Source organism: Capra hircus, chromosome 16 (assembly GCF_001704415.2).
Source record: "Capra hircus breed San Clemente chromosome 16, ASM170441v1, whole genome shotgun sequence".
Classification (NCBI taxonomy): Eukaryota; Metazoa; Chordata; class Mammalia; order Artiodactyla; family Bovidae; genus Capra; species Capra hircus.
Genome location: NC_030823.1, coordinates 22146765 through 22165725, shown reverse-complemented (window position 1 = coordinate 22165725; position 18961 = coordinate 22146765). Strand labels below are relative to the sequence as shown.

General features: G+C 39.2%; 2 protein-coding genes across 2 annotated transcripts in view; one reads left to right on the top strand and one right to left on the bottom strand.

Moving 5' to 3' along the window:
* Nucleotides 1-3439, top strand: part of RAB3GAP2 (RAB3 GTPase activating non-catalytic protein subunit 2) — a 101927-nt gene extending 98488 nt beyond the window's left edge. Inside the window, exons 32-35 of the mRNA XM_005690485.3 lie at nucleotides 752-841; nucleotides 1038-1259; nucleotides 1880-2038; nucleotides 2234-3439. Of these exons, the coding sequence (XP_005690542.1) occupies nucleotides 752-841; nucleotides 1038-1259; nucleotides 1880-2038; nucleotides 2234-2389 (627 nt within the window). The 3' untranslated portion in view covers nucleotides 2390-3439. The remainder of the gene's footprint in view (nucleotides 1-751; nucleotides 842-1037; nucleotides 1260-1879; nucleotides 2039-2233) is intronic.
* Nucleotides 4840-18961, bottom strand: part of IARS2 (isoleucyl-tRNA synthetase 2, mitochondrial) — a 49234-nt gene continuing 35112 nt past the window's right edge. Inside the window, exons 15-23 of the mRNA XM_018060168.1 lie at nucleotides 18041-18149; nucleotides 16964-17066; nucleotides 15211-15336; nucleotides 14465-14596; nucleotides 13545-13651; nucleotides 12252-12397; nucleotides 10935-11125; nucleotides 7104-7248; nucleotides 4840-5943 (exon numbers count right to left, since the gene is read on the bottom strand). Coding sequence (XP_017915657.1) covers nucleotides 5801-5943; nucleotides 7104-7248; nucleotides 10935-11125; nucleotides 12252-12397; nucleotides 13545-13651; nucleotides 14465-14596; nucleotides 15211-15336; nucleotides 16964-17066; nucleotides 18041-18149 — 1202 coding nt within the window. The 3' untranslated portion in view covers nucleotides 4840-5800. The remainder of the gene's footprint in view (nucleotides 5944-7103; nucleotides 7249-10934; nucleotides 11126-12251; nucleotides 12398-13544; nucleotides 13652-14464; nucleotides 14597-15210; nucleotides 15337-16963; nucleotides 17067-18040; nucleotides 18150-18961) is intronic.

Here is an 18961-nt window from a genome sequence, read left to right as displayed (position 1 = left end):
AAGTACCTACTATGTTATCAATTACTTAACAGGCAGATTCTTTACCATCTGAGCCACCAGGGAAGCCCCATGACATACAAATGATCCCCAAACTCAGTGGCTGAAAGCAGCAAATGTGTCATTTTTGTGAGTCCTGATCTGTGTTCCCCTAGTGCAGGCGACTTTGGCTCAAGGTCTCTCGTGTGTCTGCAGTTGGTGTGTCAGCCAGGACTCCACCAGAGCAGGGATCAAAATCCACTCACAGGCTTACAAGAGGATTGGCAGGACTCAGTTCTCCTCTCATGGGTGACTGCGCAGGGCAGCTCCCAGGTGGCTGCCCTCAGAGCAAGTGAGAGTGAACAGGAGCTTCTAGGGCAGAAGCCACAGTCCTGTGTCACCTGATCTTGAAAGTGTCAGGCTGTCCTCTCTGCCAACCCTGCTCACCAGCCCCAACTCAGGGGAGTGGAATTACACAGGACATGGCTACCAGCAGGAGGGCACCCCTGGGGTTCACCCTCAAGGCTGCTTTCACCATAATGCTTATGAAAATCAAAAGAACAGAATTCTGAAGTGTTAGTGTTCAAAGACAAAACCAAATCATGAGGTTTTTTTTTTTTTAATTTTTTAAATTGGAGGATAATTATAGTATTGTGATGGTTTTGCTATACATCAACCTGAATTGGCCATGGGTATATGAGTTATTCTTTATACCATCCCCCACCCCATAACAGTCCATACTCATCAATTTTCTTGGTCTCTTCTTTTTCTTTAGGGGAAAAATGCATTTTTCAAAGACTTAACTTCAATTCAGTTATTACCTAGTGGGGAAATGGATCCAAATTTTATTTCTGTACGACAACAGGTAAATTACAGCTATTGGGATGACCAGCTCTAAGGTATTTTTGAGAACTAGTTTCTCTTTCAATTATGTGTCATTTTTTGATAACTAATTGTAACGGAAAAACGAAATGACAGAAAAGCCAAGTTACTTGGAATTGCATATTTTTTAAATGAAAATACTAACAGGATGTTGCTGTATCTGTTTCTCCACCTTCAAGTTCTTACTGAAAGTCGTCAGTGCAGCTGTCCAGGCCCGACACATGGTCGCAAAAGACAGAGACTCCACGGAAGAGGCAGCAACCTCCCCTTTTGGTAAAGACCAGGACTGGCCAGTGCTGGCCGTGGACTTGGCCCATCACCTTCAAGTCAGTGAAGATGTTGTCAGGAGGCATTATGTGGGGGAACTCTACAACTACGGAGCTGACCACCTAGGAGAGGAGGTAACAGCCTATGAGTGTCGTCTGGGCTCAAGTTGTAAAACTGATAGTTGGGATAAACAGTCAGTAAAGTTGCCAGTAAAGCTTGTTTTCCCTTCCTTTGTTACAACTCCTAGGCACAATAGTAGAACAGGATTAAAATAAGTAACTAGGGAATTCCCTGGCAGTCCAGTGTAACCACCCTGCACTTTTGCTGACGGCCTAGATTCCATCCCTGGTGAGGGAACTAAGATCCCGGATGCCCCACAGGGCTTGGCCAAAAAAAAATTTTTAATAGAAACTAATCAAAATCCTATTTGTGGCCAGTGTTTAGTATAACTCATGCAGTGTGTCAGAGCTGTTTTATGCAGAGGGACAGAGCAGTAAACAGACAGGTGCCTTCTTCCAAATGCAGTCTACCTATGGGAGCTGAGAAGCACGCTCAATTCTGGATTGAGTGGTAAATGCTGTGAAGAAAACCACTAAGATCATGTGAATAAGCAAAAGTAGAATAGGATGATCAGGGGTGACTTCTGAGCTGAGCCCCAAGGACAGGAAGGAGCCAGCCACTCAGAAAACTGGGAACCTTGCCAGAGGCAGAAATAACACAAAGTCCGAACGTTTGTCCATGCTCCTCCCTGCAGGCCATCCTCCAGGTTCAGGACAGAGAGGTCCTGGCCTCGCAGCTGCTGGTGGTGATCGGGCAGCGGCTGGCGCACGCCGTGCTCCGCACGCAGACAAGGGAGGGGCTGGAGCTGCTCGCCAGGCTGCCCCCAACGCTGTGCACCTGGCTGAAGGCCATGGTGAGTGTCGGGCGTGAGGGAGGCAGACGGCCACTGGAGCTTTTCTCTTATGCATTTTTAATAGTGGAGGAAAATGGAATTTTCTTAATTCTGAACAAAAGCATTTTTATTGGGAAATTACTCTCCTGCTAATTCTTAAGTAGCAATTACTTAGTTGTATATAACTGATGGGTTATTTTTGTGTCCCATTTGCAGAACCCCCAGGATCTTCAGAACACAGAAGTGCCCATTGCAACAACAGCTAAACTAGTAAATAAAGTCATTGAGCTTTTACCAGAAAACCATGGGCAATATAGTTTAGCCTTACACCTCACTGAAGCTGTGGAAGCCATATCTCTTCCTCCTTTATGACACTTATCTCCTGCAAACAGTCTCAAATTGTGTGACTCTAATATGAACTAGTGCATGGTTATTTTACACAATAAGATCTGGAATTTTACAGAGGAAGTATGTTTTTTTCTTTTGTAAAGTAAATAAAAATACACATTACTTTTAAAAAGTGCAGTCTTGGCTAAATTCCACCTTTGGTTAATACTGACAATAAAATATAAACAGGTATCAGTTATACTATCAATTTCTCTTGAAGCCGTTTTCCTGTTTTTGATTTAAGCACTTAAGTAGCTTTATTGTCCAAATTTGCTATTTAAAACTGGTTATAATTTACAGATTATGTTCTTATAAGATTCTATATTTCGTACTCAAAATGTTATTGTAATTAAATTTAAATGTGTTCATGTGTAGTCCTCATCAGTAAAATGAGAGAACTCACTGTTTTAATAAATGTTGGGAAAATGCTTTTGTTATCATGCTTAATCCCATCCTGGGGGACTGCCCCCTGGAGTTCTGGATGCTGACAGGCTTCTTTCCCAGAGGAGGTTATGCTGGTGCCATCAAAGGAGGAATAATGGGTTCAAGACCATCATATTCATCAGAATGGACACTAAGTAGAACCCTTAACCTGTTGCACTTGCCAAAACAGAATCTGAGATGCAATCTAACCCAGCAAAATTAATTATAATGCAAGTTAAGATTTGCTTTTTGCCAAGATTCAAAATTGTATCCACATCAGGTAACTGTAAAAATGTATTATCTTGTAAAACTTATGTTTAAAAAAAGGGCAAAGATGCTAAAAATTTAAATCCAACTTTATTTTTCCTACAAGTGTTTAGAAATGTCTGTTTCTGGGATCTGGTCATGTTACCTGTTCTTAGGAACAGTATAGAAAATGCTTAGTGATGATACTACAGCTTAGCAAACCTACCTCACTGCTGGCTTGAGAGGATAAATACAACTAATTTTGTACCCTACAGTGCCTAGAGCAGTCCAAGTGCTGAATAATCATTTGTTGATTAAAACCAAATTAACCAAAACTCTGTAAAAAAAAAAAAAAGTACTTTGAGCTGTACAAATACCAAGTATTTATCAAGATAAATCTTTGGAATGTAGCCATACAGCGCAATTGTTGACATGTCCTGGGTTCACAGTTGTTACACGTAGCAACTCATTGTGATACAAAAGTTTGTTTCTTCACTTCCTCAGGAAGCCAGCTCTTGCAATTGTGCAAATTTGAGGCGTTGTTTTCAGGAATATAAAGGAAAAGTCTGATGTCTGAGAATATCCCAGTGTAAATTCTTTTCAACAGAGAGATCACATTCAAATAAGAACTGTCTTAAACCTGGTAATTACTGTTTCATTTTAAATCGTGAGAGATTAATTTTTCAGGTGCCTTGAGTGTTTGGGGTGAAGGCCCATGTGTCTGACCGAGGCATACGCTCTGCAGCAGTTAACACTAAAAAAGGCCTCCAGCCGGTCCAGGCCCTCAGCCTGTGCTGGGATCGCTGGTAACTCATCCAGACACATTCACGTGATTTCTGAATATCAGGCGTTCTGTAGTCACTTGTTACATGCACTCTAAAAGATGAGTTCTTTCAGTGACTTGTCTAGATATTCTGAAAGTAGTTAATGAACTTTGGAGGCTGGTCAAAGAAACTTGGAATTACAGGCATTTTTAAAGAGTAAATTACTCACTCTGATTCCATTATCACTTTGGGGGGTATCTAACAAGCATTTTAGATAATAAAACTGGTTGAACTTACTCTGATAGGACACATAATCAAATTTTGGGATTGTTGAGAATATATTAATAAGCTGAAATAGGGCTCCTAGGACCATAACAAATCACTGAGTCTCTAGTTCAATTTATAATCCTAAAATTTGCCATTGAGAGAATTTTAAAATTGAATTCTCAGTTGCATGGTTAAGAAAAGCAGTTAAATATTTTACTGTTTCGTTAAGGGCTTTTAAAATAAATCTAGTAGAGGAAAGGAGAACAAATACCCGTGTATACAGTCTGTAACCACGAAGAGCCACAAAGAACGGAATTAGGTTTCATACAGAACAGGCAGTTTCTGAAACAGGTACATTGCACTTACTGCAGTTATTGGTGCAAAGCCAATTTACCAGTGAGTAGCTTTTTCTTAGATATACTCCCATCGCATATATGTTTCCTTCTTATCATTAAGTAAGCATTCTGTACCTTGTTCAATTCTGTTGTAAATGCAAAGGAAATCAAAAGGGTTCAAATAATCATAACTTCTGCATAACAAGTTGTGTTTAGATGTAGAACTAGAATATACAGGATGAATGCAGATGGGGAGAAATAATAGTACCAGGCTTCTAAATACGTCCTACTTTTGTAAAAAGAAAAATGAGGTATGGAGAAGAGTTTCACCTTTGTTATAAAAATTCAACTAGGGTCAAAGTAAACAGTTAAATAGCTTTCTTAAAAAAAATGATTGCAATTTAAAATCACAGAAAACTCATTTAATAATACTAAGCATACATGGAATCAGTTCTCTTAGCAGTTACTGTGGTTCATTTCACTTAGGCAGATATTTTTAAAAGTACTCTATAGCAACAGTGAAAGCGCTCCCTCACCCTGATAGGAATGGATTTGTTATATTTCTGCTAAACAGAATTAACCATCCCTGGAAAGATTTTAATCCTATATGGAATTGTTTATAAAATGCCCTATTATCTATTGTAATGTATTGTAAGTAGTCAGATTCTGTATATACTGCTATTTTCTGTGTCTGTTCATTGTTGTGAACTTATGTATATTAGTGAAATAAATTTTCAGCTTTCATGTTGTTTCCTTAACATTTATATAGTATTAATGTGTTTTTCCCCTCTTACATGAGACATATTTGGTGACTTTTTCTGATGTGCAGCCCAAAGAACTATCTGTTTTGAAAAGGTTGATGTTTGCCATTAAGGCAGAATGAAATTACTCTCTTCATCTCTTAAGTGACAGACCGCTGCATTGTTCCTGTTCAGAACACATTTTTTTTACTTGCTATTCACAACTTTTGTACCACCACCAGTCAGTAATTTTCCAGGTGCCTTTATTTTTAGATGTTACAGAACTTAAATAGTGAGTGAAGAAGATTTATAAAATATAAAACATTTTCCGTTCAGCACACTTGTAGGCAAGCATTTTCAGTGTTATGCTCTGAGTTAAGTCCATTATGGACCCACCTGCATATGTATATGTTTCCATATGTATATATACACATCACTGTTTATCTAGTTACAGAAAAACACTTGTAGCTCTGACTTTGACTCTCATCCTCAACCATCTACTCTTCCACTCCTTACCTAAATCTTGGATTTCTCTCCAGTACTGTAAACAATCCATCTAGACCCCTACTGAGTCCTGTCAGGAGGTTCTTGCTCAGAAAGCTGTCAACACACACTGAGGTCCTACTTCGCTTTCACAACTTCTGCGCATCGGGGACACAGTGTGTCTGATGACTCAGCCGTGTACTTCCAACAGCGAGGGCATTTTTCCTTGGTAGTTGGCATGACAATTACTTTGTATGAAGACTCTTCACGAATATCACCACCTGTGGAAGAAGAACACATGGAGAGTATTCCTCACAGGCCACTGGCCTTGTGCATCTCTGTATTTCTCCAGGTGCCCCCTTTTCAGAGCTTCCTCCCTGCCTTGGGAAATACTGCTTCCCTTGCACGTTTGTACATAAACAGCCAAGATGGTAGGCTCTCACAATCTGATGGCTGGGAGAGGAGGAATCTGAGAGGCTGGTTTTTCCACAGGTCATGGGAGTTCGGCATCTACTCAGGCAGAGCATGCCTGTTCGCTCTTTATCTGTGTCCAGCTCTGCTAATTACACTGCCTCTCCTCTCCAGCTACCTTCTTGATTGAGAATTTGAAAAGAGGCAAATTCGAGGGACAATGAGCAGTGCCCCCACATTAAACTTCTTGGGTTTGGACAAAAGGAAACAAAAATTTGTCCATAATGAATAGACCTCAGACAGAAAATAAATCATTTTCTAGTCATTGCACAGAGAATATAAATTAACATTCCGGAAAGCAGATTAATACGAGTCTACTACATGATCAGTGCTGCCAGGCCTCAAATTTAAACTGATGGCTATAAATTAGTCTCCCACCTCTTGCTGGTGCCTAAAAGCTACTATGAAATACATAGAGAGCATCACTGTTCCTAAGATATACTCATGTTGTGTTAACGTTACTCAGCTTTCATTTCCATCAATGAGAATGAAGGTGACAAAAATCCCCAAATCAAACAAATGCCTACAAAAGGTTTGCTTTCAAGATAACCACTGTGGGAATGAGTTCAATAAAACTTCCTTGACTCATTAGTGGCTACGATACTGTAATGTGGGGTGAGCATAATAAATTGTAGATTGAACACGAGAGGGATGGTAGGGTTGGTCAAAGGACAAGGACACAGAGGCCAACTGAGGTAAGGCAGACTGACTTCACACACAGTGACAATGACGTTTTCCCTCCTCTCCCTACCCCTGTGTTCCCAAGATCACCAGGTAGGGCACTTGGAGAGCTGGTTCAGAAACCTGGCCACTGTTTACTACACTTTCTACAGAAAGACGCACTCACCAAGTGTGTATCTGCCTTTAGAATACAGGTTATCCACTGGAAAACTGCGGGAGATGACCTGTAATTATTGTTCAGTTGCCCACATACCATTGTTATCTGGTAGTATCATTCTCATCTCCTTACCTTCTAAATTGATTAGAAATGTCCCTTTAAGCTCAGTTACATCCTCACTTATTCCTCGCGGTTCCTGAGAAAGCAAAGTTGTCTGGGACGCCATCATTAATTCATTCAACTGAGAGGTACTGGAAGTCTCCTCCGCTTGTAGCATCTGGGTGTAAGTATTTGAAAGTTACTATCTAAATTAATTGTTACCACAAAGGTTATAAAAAGACACTGCAAGTTCTTATGTTTGGTAAGGAACTCTTTTGGGACGACCACCTCCTGAGCTAATACTATTATATAAATCAAATCTTACTAGTATGAAAGCTTTTAACTAAAAACTCCTAATCAATAGTATCCACTGAGAATACAACTCTATGCCAGGCACTTCACTTTGCTAGATGCTAAATGTCCACCCATTATCTGTAACTGTCACTAAACAGCAACAGCATTTTTTAATCCCCATTTTACAAATGAGGAAACTTGCTCAGGGAGGTTCCCAACCAGTAAGTGGCGCGCTGCAATTCCAGCCCACGTCTTTCAGCCTCAAAGCCCGCACATTACTCCTGTATCCAATGCTTCCTACAGAAGGAGAGGGGTTAAGATACTATCTCAACAAGGATCTGCTTTTATCGGTGTAGACCAATGGTGGCAGCCTGAATAATGCTCAGAACTCTTCTGAAGCACACTGAATTGGGATATCTGATAAGCACTTTTGTACATTTTTCATTTTAATTCTGATCTTCAAAGTAAGTGTGTGAATAAGTAATACAAAATCCCTTGGGGGGGGGGAAAACATGAGAAAATAGGAGCTTTAAAGAGATTGCATTTACACAATTAATAACTGATAGATCCAGGACTCCATCAGACAGCTAGTGGAAAACACATTCATGTTTTTTAAAATCCTGAATTATTTTTTTCAAGTATCAATGATCCAATCAAGGTGTACTGTTTTCAGCTTACTACTCAGAACTAATGAAGTCCAAGGAAATATGATATGCAGTAGGAAAGCTCAGTACCAGGCTGGGCAGCCTCAGCCAAGCCACAGCTTCAACAGGCCTCAGCTTCCTGGCTCAAAAAATGTCAACCATGAGCTTCCCAACTTGTAAATTTTAAAACGTCAACATCTTATCAAACTTCTGTTACCTGAGCAACTATCTTATACCTACTAGCGATTTCAAGCCTTGAATCGTAATCAACCTAATTACATTTTTAAAAATTTAGATTGAACTTCCAACCAGTTGAGATGGTCCTTTTTCAGTAGACTATGATACCAGTCAAATGTCAAAACGTTAAGTCACAAAACTAAGTTTTCTTCTCAAACATTAAAACTAAAAAAAAAATCTTGAGTCAGTATGTTAGGCTCTAAATCAATCTGGTCAATCAACCCCTAAGATCTCAAGGGGAAACTTTTGATGGCCCTTTTGAAAATAAAAAATAAGATGAATGCTTTGAGATCACATGGTAAATTTGCTGGTGCAAATGAATTTTCTTCAGAACTCATGAGTAAAAGATAAAAAAATTTTTTTTTGCTTTGAATCTTGTCCAGATGGATAAAATTCTCAGAAAACCAGACCCATAACACAAAACTCCCAATTTTTGTGTATTCAGATATTACTGCCAGATGCTGCCTGTTGTCTAACTAGCCCGGAGGGCTCATGTTTCAAATAGAACTTTATTACACCTTCCTGTCCCAACCTATAAAATATAAGTAGCAACAGAGTATATGTTTTATGAGAAGAAAAAGGAAACATACAGAGGTTGGAAACAAAGAATCAGTGATTAATATTAGGATTAGAAGACAGAAATCCTAATTTATAATTTTTTTTATATGTACTATCAAGAACATCCCTATGGAAAAGAAATGCAAAAAAGCAAAATGGCTGTCTAAGGAGGCCTTACAAATAGCTGTGAAAAGAAGAGAAGCGAAAAGCAAAGGAGAAAAGGAAAGATATACCCATTTGAATGCAGAGTTCCAAAGAGTAGCAAGAAGAGATAAGAAAGCCTTCCTCAGTGATCAATGCAAGGAAATAGAGGAAAACAACAGAATGGGAAAGACTAGAGATCTCTTCAAGAAAATTAGAGATACCAAGGGAACACTTCATGCAAAGATGGGCTCGATAAAGGACAGAAATGGTCTGGACCTAACAGAAGCAGAAGATATTAAGAGGTGGCAAGAATACACAGAACTGTATTAAAAAGATCTTCACGACCCAGATAATCACAATGGTGAGATCACTCGCCTAGAGCCAGACATCCTGGAATGTGAAGTCAAGTGGGCCTTAGAAAGCATCACTACGAACAAAGCTAGTGGAGGTGATGGAATTCCAGTTGAGCTATTTCAAATCCTGAAAGATGATGCTGTGAAAGTGCTGCACTCAATATGCCAGCAAATTAGGAAAACTCAGCAGTGGCCACAGGACTAGAAAAGGTCACTTTTCATTCCAATAAAAAGAAAGGCAATGCAAAAGAATGCTCAAACTACCACACAATTGTACTCATCTCACATGCTAGTAAAGTAATGCTCAAAATTCTCCAAGCCAGGCTTCAGCAATACGTGAACCGTGAACCTCCAGATGTTCAAGCTGGTTTTAGAAAAGGCAGAGGAACCAGAGATCAAATTGCCAACATCCACTGGATCATGGAAAAAGCAAGAGAGTTCCAGAAAAACATCTATTTCTGCTTTATTGACTATGCCAAAGCCTTTGACTGACTGGATCACAATAAACTGTGGAAAATTCTGAAACAGATGGGAATACCAGACCACCTGACCTGCCTCTTGAGAAACCTATATGCAGGTCAGGAAGCAACAGTTAGAACTGGACATGGAACAACAGACTGGTTCCAAATAGGAAAAGGAGTACGTCAAGGCTGTATATTGTCACCCTGCTTATTTAACTTATAGGCAGAGTACATCATGAGAAACGCTGGGCTGGAAGAAGCACAAGCTGGAATCAAGATTGCCAGGAGAAATATCAATAACCTCAGATATGCAGATGACACCACCCTTATGGCAGAAAGTGAAGAGGAGCTAAAAAGCCTCTTGATGAAAGTGAAAGAGGAGAGTGAAAAAGTTGGCTTAAAGCTCAACAATCAGAAAACGAAGATCATGGCATCTGGTCCCATCACTTCATGGCAAATAGATGAGGAAACACTGGAAAAAGTATCAGACTTTATTTTTTTGGGCTCCAAAATCACTGCAGATGGTGACTGCAGCCATGAAATTAAAAGACACTTATTCCTTGGAAGGAAAGTTATGACCATCCTAGATAGCACATTAAAAAGCAAAGACATTACTTTGCCAACAAAGGTCCGTCTAGTCAAGGCTATGGTTTTTCCAGTGGTCAAGTATGGATCTGAGAGTTGGACTGTGAAGAAAGCTGAGCGTCGAAGAATTAATGCTTTTGAGCTGTGGTGTTGGAGAAGACTCTTGAGAGTCCCTTAGACTGCAAGGAGATCCAACCAGTCCATTCTAAAGGAGATCAGTCCTGGGTGTTCATTGGAAGGAATGATGCTAAAGCTGAGACTTCAATACTTTGGCCACCTCATGCAAAGAGTTGACTCATTGGAAAAGACCCTGATGCTGGGAGGGATTGGGGGCAGGAGGAGAAGGGGACGACAGAGGATGAGATGGCTGGATGGCATCGCCGACTCTATGGACATGAGTTTGGGTAAACTCTGGGAGTTGGTGATGGACAGGGAGGCCTGGCGTGCTGTGATTCATTGGGTCGCGAAGAGTCAGACACGACTGAGCGAGTGAACTGAACTGATTTACATCGACATCTTCTGAAACCAGATTCTACGTGGAGCACTTTGATATGAACACCATTTCAAAAGGAACAAACTGCGACTCACCTCCATGATCTCAAAAAGCAGCCCAGGCTCGATCACAACAATCACCTCATACTCAGCTGCATTTTTGCCAGGAATGCTTCCAAGAAATGAATCTCTCATTGCGCACGCACTTTCTATGGCTTCTTCCAGTCCAGGTTTCTTCCAGATAGAACTGGTTTTAATCCACCCAGTACGAAAAACACTCTTGGGTTCTTAAAGAAAAAAAAGTTAAACCAATTTATATATATATTTAAACTGTATATAAAACTCAAACCACCACACATTTACTATTCATGGGAAATAAGGGTTGTTATTTGTGGTTAACATTTAGGATGCTTGTTGTTCAGTTGCTACACCGTGTCTTACTCTTTGCGACTTCATAGACGGCATCGTGCCAGGCTTCCCTGTCCTTCACCATCTCCCAGAGCCTGCTCAAACTCATGTCCACTGAGTCGGTGATGCCATCCAACCATCTCATCCTCTGCCGTCCCCTTCCCTACTGCCTTCCATCTTTCCCAGCATCAGGGTGTTTTCCAATGAGTCAGTTCTTTACATCGGGTGGCCAAAATATTGGAGTTTCAGCTTCAGCATCAGTCCTTCCAATGAATAGTCAGGGCTGATTGCCTTTAGGATTGATTGGTTTGATCTCCTTGCAGCCCAAGGGACTCTCAACAGTCTTCTCTAACACCACAGTTCAAAACCATCAGTTCTTCAGCGCTCAGCCTTCTTTATGGTCCAGGTCTCACATCCATACATGACTACTGGAAAGACCATAGCTTTGACTATATGACCTTTGTTGGCATCCTAAATGCTTTCCAAATATTTACACCAACATTTGGAAATGTAAAAAAGGGCAAGATTTACAGTAAGATCTCAAAAGATGCCTAGAAGAAACTAAAATAGAAATATCCCAATATTACAGTAGACGTCTCTCGGTTATATGTAACATCATGAGTGACATCCTCACTGTAAAATTTCTAATTTTCTGTAAGTTTAATGTAATCAGACAGAAAAAAAATTAGAAAAATATTCACTAGCAGGCACTATACTTTTAGTAAAACCTAAAATATATTTCTGACATTTATAAAGGGATATAAGAAAAAGTGATTTCTCAGTATAGTCAAGCTGCTAATGTATTTCAGAAAGCATTTTAAAGTGGCTTGGAAGACATGCTGAAATTCACCCTACTTCTCTACACACAGAAGAGACGCAGAAACTGCAGTTCATGATTACTGTATTGATGGATGAGTGTGTGCCTCTTACTTGAAGCAGATGAAAGCAGAAGCTGCACCCTCAGCCAGGGTCTTTCTCACTCAGAGAAAAATCAGTATTTCTTACCTTTAATATAGGGTATGTGCTGGAATACCTCTTCAGCCAAGTGAGGAAGAATGGGAGCAAAAGAGCGAACCATTACATCCAAAATTTCAGCTAGTGCAGTCTGACAAGAGCGTCGTTTGGGATCGTCTGCATTTTCACAGTACAGCCTGGACAAGAACAACTTACTGAGCGGTTGACAACATGCCATACACAATCACTGCCCAGTGGGACCGGCCTCAGGCTGAGCTTATTCTGTGCCTAAGCCTATGGCTCTGTCTTCTAATTAAAGGATAAAATATTCCATCATTCAGCTCTTCTGACTAAATCCTCTATTCCACTTGACTCCTTCCAGGTGTGCTCACCTCCTCAAAAACTCAAAGCCATGCTATGTCCGATTCTGTTTTACAGATCAATAATACCTAGAATCTAGACAACTTAGTGAAAGGAAAATGAGTAAGTCAGTTGATGGTATTTAAGATTCGAGTCCCCACTCCTACAGGCTTCCCTGGTGGCTCAGGTGGTAAAAGAATCTGCCTGCAATGCAGGAGACCCAGGTTTGATCCCTGGGTTGAGATGATCCTCTGGAGGAGGGCATGGCAACCCACTCCAGTATTCTTGCCTGGAGGGTCCCCACGGACAGAGGAACCTGGTGGGCTACAGTCCATGGGGTCACAAAGGGTAGGACACGACTGAGCGACTTAGCAGGCATGCAGGCACCTCACCCTTATGACCCTATCAGTACGTCAAGGGAAGGACTGGGATTTGTAATCCCAGTAGAAGGTCCCTGAAGTGCTGATGAGTAGGGCTGGCACTTCACACTGGCTGAGTTACTACAGGAGCAAAACATGAAGACAGCATGCAGCCTGCCTCTAAAAGGGCATCACTGATGTTATATGATGTTATGATATTAATAATTACCGGAATATTTCTCCCGCCTGAAGGCCAGCAAACTCCTGAGAACAAGCACTGTGTTATGCCCTCACAGTCACAGCTACTACTTACTGAGGACTTGCTTTGTCAAACACAGCACTGAGTGTGCTATTTATATGGTATCTTTTCATTTCCACTTTCTGAGATAGGTATTATCATCACCATTTTATGAATAAAGACACTGAGATTATAGGATAAGTCGCCTCAGCTCATCAAACTAGCAAGTAGCAGGATGAAACTGCCCAATCAGACTTGACTCAAGAATCCAACTTCTTAATAATGGCCCAGGTCCCCCATTGCTGGCCTCTGCTTTCCAACATTTGCCAAGCAGAGCAGACAGTCAAGCACTGTTTGTTAAGCATGTGAATGTTCAGTCATACATACCTGTCTTTGATTATGCTGAAATAAAAATTGGAGAGTTCCCTGGTATAAAATGCTTGTAACAGCCGAACAACCTTTCCAAAGTCATACTGCTTATATGAATCATTAATCTAGGGAACAAAACCAAAATAAATTTGGAAGCTGGGGTAAGCAAATAAAAATGCAAGTCGTCATGAGCAGAATATGTTCCTTTTCAAAAACACGTTTCAAAGGCAGACAAATACAAAACAGGAAAAATGCAAGAGCATTTAAGGATCTTTGAAATGTCATTTCTGGATATGAAAGGCTACTATCCTCAGAAAAAAACAATAATTTACTCTCGACTCTACAAAAGAACAGGCATCAAATGAAAAGATCAAGTTTTAAGTGATGAAACGGCACTATTCTAAAACAGCAAAGGGTAAAAATTACCAATGTTCCCTCATTGGTGCAAAAAAATTAATAAAACTGGGCAAAAGTCTATATGTACGACTCTGACTTAAGTGGAAGCGATTCCAATTTTGGAGAAAATACAAATTACTTGTGTTTATATATGAGAGAGTATTTTACAAGACACATAAGAACTGTCATTTCAGTTACTGCTGTACTTTTGAGATGGGTATTTCTATACATCTACAGACAAATAAAAGTACATCTCAACTTTATTCCTGCTTATACACGGAGCTGATTTTCAGAGGAAAATGTGGTCTGAGGAGAAGCCTGGCCTACTTTTGCCACAAGGCACTACTCTCGTCTTTTCTGAGAAACCAGAAGAATTCTAAGACTTCATACCTAGTCAACCTAGCAACATGTGGGACTGATCAAGTATAACTTTCCTCAGTGCTTTAGTTACTGTTTCTAACAAAGTTGGTTCCGCTCAACATGCAACCCAGATTTCAACACACAACTATGTTACCTCCAAAAGCGTCTTAATGCTCACTCACCTTGTTTGCCAAATCCTGCAGTAAGTGCAGCATGTACTGGTCTATGACATGCATGCTGTTGACAGGGATGGAATCTGTTTCTGGGTTGAAACCAGCCACATTTCCCAAAAGAAAGCGGAGTGTATTCCTAAGCTATAAACATTGAGAAAAAGAAATATGCAGTCAAAAAATATGAGTCCTTCAACTGTTACTGAAATTGTTTTATTTTTCTGTAATTTTTATCCAACTCATGTTACCTTCCTAATGGAATACTTTATTTTTATATCATTCCTTTTAAATAAGACTATTTAAGTGCAAAAAAACCCATCTCATTTCAAAAGCTGTTATAGAAACAACCATTGTAATATATTAAAAAAAAAAAAACCTGAGTTTTCTTTATATTTCTTTAAAATTTTAGGGCAAATCACCTGTCAGTGGCCCAGTTCATCAGTATAGATGAGAACGGTGTGTAGATAAAAATAAATGGAATAAATGTGAATGGTCATTGAGCACACAGAAAGCATATTAAAATTAGTGTAATTATATATCATAATATTAAAAAGGCAGTATATAAAAATGTTAACATTACCACTTATATTTCTAAACAAAAAAATTAACATACGTTATTTTTTAAAGCTCACAGCATGTGCAGAACTCATTTTCATTCAGCTGTGCAAGTGCCAACAAAATGCGCCTCATTATTTTGACAAGGCCTCAGTAGACTTTTCATTCAGGAATAGTAAGGAACAGAAAGGAGTGATCCTGACCTTGCTAATGTCATCTCTGGCAGCATTCAGTAAAGATGGACTAATTGTGACTTCAGTGAAGACGTTGGACTCGGCAACCCACCAGCGAAGCACATCAGCACCATAGGGGGGCTCTTTGCTGTGATCCTTTTCATTGAGGGGAAAAAAAAAAAACATACCAATAAATAAATAGCTTTTGATGACAATCTGGTGAACAGATGTTTTAGGTAAGACTCTTATTCTGAAATGCTTGAATACAACAGGATCATAAAATATACCTGAACTGTAATGAAATAAGCTAACAATTTCAGAGATCAGGCTGCATCTAAAAACACAACAGAAGTGGAAAAAGGGGGAGTATGGCCTGCAGCCTGGGTCAATGTCTTCCCTGAGATATCTGTGAACAGCTACCACGGCAGGTGGGCAGTAAGAGTGCTGCCCTGGATGCCCCTGTGATGGGGCAGTGGCCGGGGGTGGAGGGGGAGGGGTGCTTTCTCCAGTATGCCTAAGGTACTCTGACCAAGAGATGTGATTACTGCACTCTAGGAGGGCAGTTAAAAGCCAACAGGGTTAAAGAAGAGATAAGCAGTATCTTTTCTGAAAGCAACTCCAAAATAAACCAAATTACCAGCAGCCCCAGATTTGATATTCTTTAATGACTTGCTTTAAAGTGTATAATTTCCAAGAATGAAAGTTGCTCTCATTTTTTTCTTATACTGTTTCTCAGTTCAGTCGCTCAGTCGTATCCGACTCTGCAACCACATGAATTGCAGCACGCCAGGCCTCCCTGTCCATCACCAACTCCCAGAGTTCACTCAGACTCACATCCATCGAGTCGGTGATGCCATTCAGCCATCTCATCCTCTGTCGTCCCCTTCTCCTCCTGCCCCCAATCCCTCCCAGCATCAAAGTCTTTTCCAATGAGTCAACTCTTCACATGAGGTGGCCAAAGTATTGGAGTTTCAGCTTTAGCATCAATCCTTCCAAAGAAATCCCAGGGTTGATCTCCATCAGAATGGACTGGTTGGATCTCCTTGCAGTCCAAGGGACTCTCAAGAGTCTTCTCCAACACCACAGTTCAAAAGCATCAATTCTTCAGCGCTCAGCTTTCTTCACAGTCCAACTCTCAGATCCATACATGACTACTGGAAAAACCATAGCCTTGACTAGACAGACCTTTGTTGGCAAAGTAATGTCTCTGCTTTTGAATATGCTATCTAGGATGGTCATAACTTTCCTTCCAAGGAGTAAGCGTCTTTTAATTTCATGGCTGCAGTCACCATCTGCAGTGATTTTGGAGCCCCGAAAAATAGTCTGACACTGTTTCCCCATCTATTTGCCATGAAGTGATGGGACCAGATGCCATGATCTTAGTTTTCTGAATGTTGAGCTTTAAGCCAACTTTTTCACTCTCCTCTTTCACTTTCATCAAGAGGCTTTTTAGTTCCTCTTCACTTTTCTATTAACTGTAAAACCATAGTTTATAAAGTTTTAAAGTTCAGACAATTAAAACAGGGATAGTGTGAACCTAACTGGAGATTCAGACTTGAAATAAGTAAAAAAAGCCACAACAATCCCAATCCTTCACATTTTCAAAAAAGTCACACAAAACTTAAAGAGTCTAGATCTAAAACATGGTAAGGCATTTGCTACGAGTGTAAAAATCGGTTTTGTGAGGTTTCTTTTTTACACTGAAGTAACTATATTAAGGGTCTTACTGCCAAATTAAGAGCCTAAAAACAAAAATAAAATGAGTTTTTAGGGAACCACTTACTTGTCCTCCATTGATGACAACATCAGGATCAATAACATTCCCAAGAGACTTGGACATCTTTTCTCCCTTTTCTCCAAGGGTAAATCCATGAACAACCACTGTCCTAAGAAGACAAATGAGCTACTATACTAATAAACACAATTTTATGATGGACATTTTGAAGATGACTTAGAGCTTAAAAAGAGTATCTTAGTTTGACACAAAAATAAAAAAATTTTCTTGACAGATTATGTATGAAAATTTTTCTTCAAAGTATAATTCTAAGCTGCTTATTTATCCTGGTTATTAAATACTAAGCTCTCTACACACAGAAAGTATTTTTATGTTTACATTCACTAAAAAATTATCTCCTGATCATCTAAATGTACTGATTTTGATCATTAAAACAAACCAAGAAAAAGTATATCTTAAAAAAAATTGTCACCACAAAATTATCTTTGTTCAAAAAGGCAATTTGAGAAATATACCTACTGTTCCATCGACTTTTAAAAGCATGTTATACCAGAAACATAAACATGCCAGCTACTCTGAGGAGAGTTTTCATTGTGAGATGGCAAAAATCTTAAGCCATTTAAGAATCCTTCTGGGTAGAATCCACATATTTGAATAAGGAAAAGCTATTATCTGTAACTAAGTAAGAACCCCAAATTTAATAAAATTCACTGAACAAATGTTTCAGTTCATTAGCCACTTGTGGAAATTGCAAATATAAGGGTATCTGGTCAAGACTGTCCTTAGTCAAACTAGAATATCCTCTCTACATCTATCCGTGTCTACCACATTTAAAGGTCAAGCTCTCCATGGGTTTCTCTACTACGCCAGTCAGTGCCGGTTTTACTTCTGGGACTTATGATCTGTATCAGAGTGAAAGAACTTTTCTGTATTACTGTCTCCTTTGTGTATTTTTTTTCTTATTATTTCAAACTTATTTCTCTCATGAGACTGAAGCCTGTAAACTAATTAAGGGCACTGTTTTATCACATACATATTACTCAGCACATATTATTTCACACTGGCAAGTACTCAGCAGAAATACTCAAGGTATGCTCGCTTGTTTAGCTCAGGTGCAATACTTACTTAAAAGGTGACTTATTTCTTGCTGCCACACTTGTTAATAAAGAAGACTGAAACCAACCCCCAAGCTGGTCTTTTCCTTCCAAGTACAAATCTGCTCTTTGGTCAGTACCTCCAAAATAAATATGAAAACAAACAAAAACCAGAAATCTAAGTCAATTAAAGTTAAAAAATGGAAATGAATACTTATTAAAATATTAAAAGTAATCATGTCACCTATTGCTTGTGTCATCCTCCACCCAGTGGCCATACTACGCTCACCTCAGCTGTTACCTTCACTGTCAATTTATTAACCAAGATAAAGGAAATAAACTTCACGGTATGATCGTCCAAAAACAGACAGCTAAAATATTTTCTAAATTAGGAACTAATTCATAATGACTGTCAATTATCAGTATTACCAGTTAAATCTTTAGTGAAAATAAACTACTATTTTTATTAATTCAACAGTTATTTACTGAGTATCTAATAACTTTACTATTGTCATTTAATTCTCAGAGTAACTCTAGAAGGGAGTTTTTATAACCAACATTATTGTATCAAGGCTGAAGCAGCTAATGAACTTTGAAAAATACTTCAAAAGCACTATTTCATATATGGCATACACTATTTTGAAATGCAGGATGTTACCCCAAACACAGTAGAAGGTAACTCTTTTTCCTGTTTATAACACTACTTAACCTACCTACCAACCTTATGGAGTGTTATCTGCTTACATTTTCAATATAATTTAGGAAAACAAAGTGCCTAAACTGGCAATATTTTCTCTTGAGTACAATATTAGAAACTATTTAATATTGTTGCTATTAAACATTACTACAACTGAACTAAATAAAAATCATATTATACATTAACTTATATTTTATTATGAATTTTTACGAACATTTAGCTATAAAACAGAGTGAACATAAATTTATGCATATT